This window comes from Lissotriton vulgaris, unplaced genomic scaffold (genome assembly GCF_964263255.1).
Source record: "Lissotriton vulgaris unplaced genomic scaffold, aLisVul1.2 SCAFFOLD_680, whole genome shotgun sequence".
Lineage (NCBI taxonomy): Eukaryota > Metazoa > Chordata > Amphibia > Caudata > Salamandridae > Lissotriton > Lissotriton vulgaris.
The window spans coordinates 332,958-342,760 of NW_028248178.1; the positions used below are offsets into that span (position 1 = coordinate 332,958).

General features: G+C 40.2%; 1 protein-coding gene across 1 annotated transcript; it reads left to right on the forward strand.

The window, feature by feature from the left end:
• The first annotated feature begins 569 nt into the window (after window positions 1–569).
• On the forward strand, window positions 570–4,710 carry LOC147664894 (uncharacterized). The gene has a single exon (XM_086949911.1). It carries the CDS (start codon window positions 1,155–1,157, stop codon window positions 3,243–3,245), a length of 2,091 nt encoding a protein of 696 aa, XP_086806037.1. The 5' UTR covers window positions 570–1,154; the 3' UTR covers window positions 3,246–4,710.
• Window positions 4,711–9,803: the final 5,093 nt, after the last annotated feature.

Consider the following 9,803-nt stretch of genomic DNA (forward strand, 5'->3'; position numbering starts at 1 on the left):
TGACTTTGCATGCATGGTGCACTGTGCAACATGCAAACAAGGTGGGAAAAGGTTTCTCTCATGTCTAGGCATAGTATTTTGTACAGGAAGGGTGTCCTTCCTGTACAAAACCGATGCTGGACTCACACACACACCCTAGCGCTCTGGTGCTAAGGTGTGTGCATGGTGCAGGGCTGCTGTAATCAGTGCCGACGCAAGGGAAAGGGAAGGAGAGAGCCACATCTCTGAAAATATGGTGCTCTCCTGCTCCCTTCCTGTCGCGCCACACAACGTAGCCTCGCGGGGGGAGGGCTGCGCTGCATTGTGTGGAGATTTGGTAAATCTCCCCCAAAATGTCTTTTACAACTAGTTAAACATTGTGAATTCTCATTCCATTATGTTTCCATTTAGTAATTTAAAATATCTTTACATCCAACAGAAACAAGCCTTGAATGTGTGAAATGACCATCAATAATGAAGCGAATGCTGTAAATCTTCAATAATAGCAGAAATAATGAGCTACAGTATTCAGAAAAACACCAGCGCAGTCGGCGACAGAGGAACCTGCACACAAACTGACAGATCCCGGATGAAGTATCAAGGGCAGTTCAGTGATTGTAAGAGTCTGAGCTGTGCACCTCCACGCCACAAGATGAAGAAATGGCCTTTGGAAAATTAAGGCAACAACACTAACAAACCGCCTGCTGGATAAACAAGTGTCCAACACCAGCTCTGATCATTGGATCGGTATGATGTGATTACCACAGTGCTCTGTTTTCTAAAATGACGACGAGCCATCATTCCGTGCTCTAGGTGAATTGTAAACTCTTTCAAGGCAAACCACAGTAACCAGAGAAGAGCACAACAGAACAGAGCCAGACAACTGACGGGTAATGGAAAGAGGAGTTCTTGTATCTACAATACAACAGACTGTCCCAATTTGCACTGGCCAGACGGAAGATACGTCTTTACCCCCAAGCGTGCATAGCCATAATCCAATCTAAAGGCACAATCGCCTACAAAGACACCGTCTACGTATTAGGAGTGTGGCAAATATTTGGTGGCTATTGCATTTTTATTGTTAAAACAGAAATCAAACATGCAAAATACTACACACATATAAAGTGTGAGAGAAAAACACAAGTGCTTTATCAGCCATTTTGGCCCATCAGGAAATGCAGTCATGGGATTTAGACAAATATATACCCGACCCACAGACAGTAACCAAGAAAAAAGAATCATACACATGCAGCAAGAGCTTGCTTCATCAGCAAACATACACAGGACAAAAAACATTCAAGTGTAGTGAATGTGTAAAGAGCTTTAGTCAGTTATCACACCTTCAAAAACATAATCGAACACACACAGGGGAAAAGCCATTCAAGTGCAGTGAATGTGGGAAGTGCTTTAGTAGGTTATCACACCTACGAAGACATCAACAAACACACACAGGGGAAAAGCCATTCAAGTGCAGTGAATGTGGGAAAAGCTTTAGTGGGTTATCACACCTACGAAGACATCAACAAACACACACAGGGGAAAAGCCATTCAAGTGCAGTGAATGTGTGAAGAGCTTTAGTCAATTATCAGACCTAAAAAGTCATCAGCGAACACACACGGGGGAAAAGCCATACCATTGCAATGAATGTGTGAAGAGCTTTAGTCTGTTATCAAGCCGTCAAAGACATCAGCGAATACACACCAGGGCAAAACCCTATCATTGCAGTGAATGTGACAGTAGTTTTAGTTACTCTTCATCATTAAGGATTCATCAGCAAATTCACACAGGAGAAAAACCATTCAAGTGCAGTGAATGTGCAAAGTGCTTTAGTCGGTTATCATACCTAAAAAGTCATCAGCGAACACACACGGGGGAAAAACCATTCAAGTGCAGTGAATGTGCAAAGTGCTTTAGTCGGGTATCAGACCTCCAAAGTCATCAGCGAACACACACAGGGGAAAAACCCTATCATTGTAGTGAATGTGACAGCAGTTTTAGTTACTCTTCATCATTAAGGATTCATCAGCAAACTCACACAGGAGAAAAACCATTAAAGTGCAGTGAATGTGCAAAGTGCTTTAGTCGGTTATCATACCTAAAAAGTCATCAGCGAACACACACGGGGGAAAAACCATTCAAGTGCAGTGAATGTGCAAAGTGCTTTAGTCAGGTATCAAACCTCCAAAGTCATCAGCGAACACACACAGGGGAAAAACCCTATCATTGTAGTGAATGTGACAGCAGTTTTAGTTACTCTTCATCATTAAGGATTCATCAGCGAACACACACAGGGCAAAAACCATTCAAGTGCAGTGAATGTGCAAAGTCCTTTAGTCGGTTAACAGACCTAAAAAGTCATGAGCGAATACACACGGGGGAAAAACCCTATCATTGTAGTGAATGTGACAGTAGATTTAGTTACTCTTTAGCATTAAGGATTCATCAGCGAACTCACACAGGAGAAAATCCATTCAACTGCAGTGAATGTGAGAAGAGCTTTAGTCGGTTATCACACCTACGAAGACATCAGCAAACACACACAAGGGAAAAACCATTCAAGTGCAGTGAATGTGGGAAAAGCTTTAGTCGGTTATCAAACCTTCAAAGTCATCAGCGAATACACACAGGGGAAAAACATCTGTTAACCCACATAGGAGAAAAAAAATTCAAGTGCAGTGAATGTGCAAAGTGCTTCAGTAAGTCATCACACCTACAAAATCATCAGCGAACACACACAGGAGAAAAGCCATTTAAATGCAGTGAATGTGGGAAGAGCTTTAGTCAGTTTTATCACCTCCAAAGACATCAGCGAACACACACTGAGGAAAAACCATACCAGTGCAGTGAATGTGGGAAGAGCTGTAGTCGATTAGAAAATCTACAAACACATCAGCGAACACACACAGGGGAAAAACCATACAACTGCAATGAATGTGAAAGCATTTTTAGTCGTTACTCAACATTAAGGATTCATCAGCGAACACACACAGGGGAAAAGCCATTCAAGTGCAGTGAATGTGAAAAGTGCTTTAGTCGGTTATCATACCTAAAAAGTCATCAGCGAACACACACGGGGGAAAAACCCTATCATTGTAGTGAATGTGACAGTAGTTTTCGCTTCCCTTCAACATTAAGGTATCATCAGCAAACTCACACAGGAGAAAAACCATTTAAGTGCAATGAATGTGGGAAGAGCTTTAGTCGATTATCAAAGCTGCAAAGTCATCAGCGTGCACACACAGGGGAAAACATAAAAGGGCACTGAGAGTGTGAAGAGCTTTTGTCAATTTTCGATCCCACACAGCCCTAATGAATACACTCCTTCATTTAACTCATATGGAAATAATCCTAGAGATGCAGAGACTTCGGAAAGAACTTAAGAACATCAAAAATAATTTTGAACCATCTGAGGACATAGACAAGAGCAGAACAGTGAAGTTATTGTGAGAGGAATGAAATATGGAAACAGATAAAATTCAAATTATGTGGGACATTTAAATACCAGATGATAGAAGACCGGACTAGCAGTAAAGAAGACAAACAGATAACAGAATTTGCAGGATTATAAAAGTGTTTGTTTCCAGTGATTGTTCACTTCCGTTCACATAGCAGAGCTTCATGTTGTACTAGGATACACAGTGGGAGGCTAGCACAATGTGACCTAAAAGAAAAGAAACATTGTTCATTTTTATTTGGTGAAGAAGAGATACAAAAAAAGACATTCAATTGCACCTGATCACACTACCTGTAGAAGCAACACTGAACAATACTGGGACTAACAACTATATTTTCAGCTAACTTGTCGGATTAGTGATAAAACCTATAAACCAAAAACACAGAGAGTGGACATTTTGTCTGGGCTCTGGAGATGTGAATCCTAATTTGTAAAATGTATGTATTACTATTAACAAATGCCACTGCGGTATATGTAATGAACTAAAGTGAAGCACAAGTGTTCAAGAAATAACCTATTTTTAGATATAAAAGAGCATATACCTTGTTTTCAAGTAACGTTTGGAGCATCTTTTACACACTGTTATCGGTTGATGGATCAGCTTGTGCCTCGGGCCTTGTAACTAAGTGTGACCCGTGGCTCCTCTCCGACTTGGCTCTCCCTATTCATTTTGTGACTTGCCAAACTCTACTTTTTACCAGAATTGAGTCATTGTAAGCAGCAGACTCTGTTTGAAGAATGTGGTGCAATAGCAAAATCCCACATCAAAAGCATATATGTGCCAGGACAATCAGTTGCACTCCCAGCAACTCATCTTTCACACTGATTGTCCCTTGTCCTCAAATGTTCTGAAGGATTTGTCATATGAATGCCAGAAGTGGCAGTGACATTCATGAAGCTAAAGCTAACAGGAGTGTGTGGCAGATAGAGAGGGGGAGAGAAAGAGAGCTAGAGAGACAAAGAAAGGGGGAGGAAAAGAAGGAGAAATGGAAGGAGGGGGTACGGCAGGTGATTTGTATTCACCTAAAAATGGAAGAAGCAGCCGAATACATGTCGATGTGTGACATCACCAGAGAAATGGGCTGAATACCTGTGAATTTATATGTTTATTTTTAATACCTATAGACCCATGTCATGCCAATAAACAGGGCACGACCAAGGAAAATAGTGAAGGAGCCCATTATCATATGCAAATCACAGAGACGTCACATGTAGTGACGTCACAAAAAGTGATGTCATGCCCATATAATAATTTTCACATGAAAGGTCGATGGCATGTTTTAAAAACAAAAAACAAGAAACATAAAATAATATAAAAATAAGTTTTTGGTTTCAGTTATTATACATCATGTGTCAGGGTCTAGAAAAGGGTTTTTAGTCAGGACGAAGAAGGGGCTCACAGCTAATGATTAGCGCTTAGTGTGAATCCATTCGAGTAAGGTGTGAGGTGCAAAAAGGTTGAGGGGATAAGCCCTATAACCCCCCCGAGGACAATGAAAGCCTACGCTACCACTGTATATAGTATAAAGAACAGATCTCCTATGCACACTCTCGTAAATACATTAATTGTGTCAAAGTGGACATAAAGGCAAAGGACACAAAGCCTATTGAATAAATTGCAAAATAACAGATCTTATTCTTGTAGTAGGTTGATCCAAAAGTAGTGTCTTTAATTTTCTACAGAGACCAACCGACACGTGTTTCGTTGCTCAGGGGATAGAATCCTGCGACTCCTCAGGACTTCAAATGTAAAAATTGTCCTAGTGTAAGTCGCTCTGTCAGTGATAATTCCGACCCGACAGGGCCCAGGACTTGTAGAAGGATGAGGTAAGTCATTCTGGATTTCTATAACTCCCAGGATCCACAGATGCTGAGAGAAAAAAGTGTCGAATAAGAGTCCTGGAAAACTTCAGCCCAAATTATGGCAATTCCGGGATGTGTCAAAATGTGCATGAGACTATATTATAGAAATGTTACAGCTTTGATTTAACACCTTTTTTTCCTTCGCTATAAGTTCATTGGCTTTAAAGACATGCAATGTTATGAATATAGCATCTGTAACCATATAATTTATGCATTTCTTTTTTGAACATGCAAACTACAAGGTCATTGTGTAACATTGAAATCATGCACCAATAAAAATAATATAAAAAAAAGACAACGGTGCGCGCCGGAACGCCAGCTTCTAACACTCAGAAACTTTATTTGCTGTGCGCATTAGCGAAACCATCAGCCCAATTACTGATGGTACATATTTATATAGGAGGAGTCACTTTAGTCTAGTGCTCAATTACATGTGCAGATGTGAGTTTGGTGGTGCCTGATAACTGAAAGGCACATATTTGTTTACATACCATTTCATATATGACTGATTTCTTATTCCTATTACAGCGCCTTCTACCCTCCCTTCCTTGTGTTGACCATCTATCTAAATGTGATATTGTGTTGGTAGATCTTAGATGTTCTGGGGTGTATCTAGAATGTTGTGTTCCACTGCTTTCATCTCTCGAGCCATTTACTCAGTGGTTCCCAGATTTTTAACCCTTTTGAGCGGGATCGAGTCCCCCTTTTCCCATTTAATGCTTTTTCAAAGTTGTAGTTCGCGATTAGACGTTATAACCACTGACAGTACTGTAAAGATGGAAGCAGGAAAGTTGTAGGTTTCTTAATATAAGTCTTTTATTGAAGAGTAGGTACAGGAAACTCCAGCTCCTCTATCCACCAGCTTCACTCTGCCAGTACACAAGCTTTCTAATCATTACATTCCAAGTTACCTAGCAACACATGCAGATTCTAATAGAGACATCTCTACAAGTACACTGGCGGGGATGGAGCTAGCCAGGCTGATGTTAGGGTAAGCGATATATTGCCATACTTAAAAAAATGAGTTGTTCTCTGGGCATCCCTTGGGTCTCCTGATCTACCCCTAGACAGATCAGGGCTGATGAAAGGTTTATATCCCTTCTTAGGCACTCTTTAAATAAATTCGTAATGTCAGATTTTAAGATATTTAGTGTTGTACAGGACGCCAACATATGCTCTAAATCCGCCTGAGGCAGCGAACATCGAGGGCATAAGGTCCCCTTCCCAGTTCCCCATTTAGCAATCCTTTTTTGGCGTATAATAAAGTGAAAAGCAAGTTTTATAATACTGCGCCTGAAGTCGTGCTGGTTTTAAAAGCTTCTGTGCTTGTTCAGTGGAGTATTGAAATAAATCCTCTGAGACGTCTATTTCTTCTTTCCATTTGCTAGACCAACGTCCCATGTCAGCCATCATCAGAGAGTTAAGCGAATTATATACCATTCCGCTTGATTGATGATTCTGTCTTAGTTTATCTATAATGGAGATATTTAAGAATCCTATTGGGCTTCCACCCTTCTTGCTTAGAAAATCACATATTTGTAAATACATAAAAAAATCTTTCCATTCTAATCCATATTGTGTTTTAAGATTTTCAAAAGTGATTATATCAGTTAGAGAATAAAAATCCCCAAGCTTGGATAGGCCTTTGTCAATCCATCTCCTGATTGTGGGGTCTTTAAAGATTCCGGGCAAGTTAAAGTTATTACTGATCGGGGTATAATAATTCCACGGCCCAATCCTAGCATCTTCCGGACTGCCTTCATAGTTTTATATCCTGCTGCCAGCGTCTTATAACATACCTTTTTGTAGTGAGAATCATTCATGAATCTCCAGGCCCATCCCCAGGCCTGTTTATGTTATGTTATGTTATGTTATTGTTTTTTGTTATGCGCACAGCTACTCCAGCTAAGGAGCGTCCTGGCGCATTGACAAGGTAGAACATAACATAACAGGAACTAGACAGAAAAACTAGGGGGGGCTAACTAAAACAGAAAGGTTTTTATGGCTTATGTTTACCCATTATTAGATCTATAGGTGTGTGGATATGGTTAGGTGAGTTGTCTAGTGGCTTGTGGGAGAAAAGGGTGTGATTGTGTAAAAGAGTAATTGCCCAATAGTGAATTTTAATGTTTGGTGGAGCCAAACCACCCCTATACTATAGTAGAGAAAGGAACCTATATGCTCTTCTTGGTTTCCCATAAGACCAAAAGAACCGGGAAAACATATTTTCAATATTGTTTATTCATTTGTGATTAAATTCAAATAGAATAGCTCTTATAAGATATAAGATCTTAGGGAAAAAAGCTTTTTGATTATATTACATCTTCCGATTATTGAAAGATGCATATTATGTAGTCGCCTCAGTTCTGGTTCTATTTTATCAATCATGGGGTCGATATTTGCTTCGACGAGCTTTTTTATATTGGCGGTAATGTCTACCCCCCAATAAGTGGTGTTTCCTACCTGTCTCACGTCGTCACCCATGTTGACGTTTTTACAGATAATCTGGGTTTTGTTTCGATTTAGGGAATATCCGGCCAAAAGGCCAAATCTCATCGCCTCTCGCTCTACCTCTGCCATAGATTCTATCGGGTTGGATATTACAAGCGCTATGTCGTTGTCATATGCCAATACTTATGTTTCCCAGTCTTAACTGTTTATCGGCCTAATCCTCTGATTATACTCCAGAGTGCGTAAGAAGGGGTCGATATATATGGCAAATAGCAGAGGTGAGCTAGGGCATCCCTGACGTGTGCCTTGAGTTATTCTGAAGGTGTTAGTAAGTATACCATTTATGAATAATTTTGCTGTTGGTTGAAAATACAGCATCTTAAATGCCTGTATAAAATGTTGGCCAATCCCAATCCTCGACAGAGACTCCCAAAGAAAAGGCCAGGAAACTCTGTCGAAGGCTTTCTCAGCGTTGAGTAAAATGAGTGCCATGGGATTTCCCGGAATTTGTGCTGCATCGAAGAGTGAGATGGTTCTTCTTATGTGATCTGTGGTACCGTGTTCCGGGATGAACCCATGATGCCTTGTGGATATTAATTCATGAATTACCCCTGCTAATCTGGTCGCTAATATTTTGGAGTAAATTTTGCTATCCGCATTTATTAATGTGATTGGCCGATAGGATGCTGGGTCTAGTGCTGGTTTATATTTTTTCAGAAAAACAATTATTTTTGCTTGCGACCATGATTCTGGTGGTCTTCTCACCTTAAAAAATTTACAAACAAAGTAAGTAAGTAAGTAATGTTTATTGTTTAGTTAGTTAAAACCATAACAATTTAAAACAAGTAGCAAATGCACAATATTACGATAAACAGTTAAAAGCAGAAATTTAAGTATAAAATCATTTTGTTTCTTAAAAGTTCAAACAAAGGAAAAATTACTTATCTTATTTCTGTAGAATTTTTGTTTATAAAAGTCTGCTGGAATACTATCTAGGCCTGTTGCCTTGCCATTAGGGAGACTTTTAATGCACAGCAGAGCATCAACCCATTGAGGGGGCTCCTCAAATTGCGCCTGGTCATCTGAAGATAATTGTTCTTTTGGAATTTGATTAAGGTAAGTCATAATATTGTCTGGGTGGGCTTTGGTAGTTTCTTGATATAGGGTTTGATAATATGTTAAAAATTCATTGCGTATACCTTCTGGGTCTGTAATTATGGCCTGGTAGGTATCTTTCACTGCCGTAATAGTATTTTTTGTGGCTTTTTGTCTGGCCCTGATCGCAAGATGGTGTCCGACTTGTTCACTACACTCGTACGCTTCTTTTCTCCAAGTCTCCAATCTATCTGCTGCCCTTTGGGTGATTACTTCTATAACTAATGATTTGGCTGAAAGTATTTTCGCCATTGCTTCTGTAGGGTCCTCCCATCTCTATATACTGTGATCAAGTTTTCTTCTGCAGCTGCCAATTGCGATTGTGTCGGGATTGCCAGTAGCCCAAGAATATATAAATGCCGCTAACCTTGTCTTTGTGACCAGCGGAGACGATGTCTGGAGATAGGCCCCCCAATTCCTCCTAGACACGAACCCCAACCAAGGAGTCTGTACACCCTCTGCGTGGACTCGTGCCCCGGGGAAAAGGGAAGTGGATAAAATAAAAAACTAGCTGTAGGTTCTGTGATTCCCTCAAGGTCTGGTCAAGAGAACGGCTGGGTACCAGGAAGGACGTCCACACTGCATAAGAGGATGACAAAGCATAATATATTACGCCTGTTCTTTTCTGATTACCTATAGCTGAATAATCAACGTCTTCTCACTCCTTACCAGAAAGTCATACAGCCAGACAAGGTATTTCCTATCCCTTGTGTCCCAAAACAAAAATATAAAAATAACAAGGGAATAATAGTCCAATTCAAATAGTCTGTATCTGGTACGGTGTATACCACAAATTGAGCAGTCTGTACTTGCTGCTGGAAAACGTGTAGAATCACAATGTCACCACAAGATTAAACACACCCAGGAATATCCTTTTCCAAGTGTGATAGCGTTGTTAAA

What these genes read in the sequence shown, in the direction of transcription:
- LOC147664894 (XM_086949911.1), top strand. Translation starts at nt 1,155, where the DNA reads ATGCAGTCATGGGATTTAGACAAATATATACCCGACCCACAGACAGTA.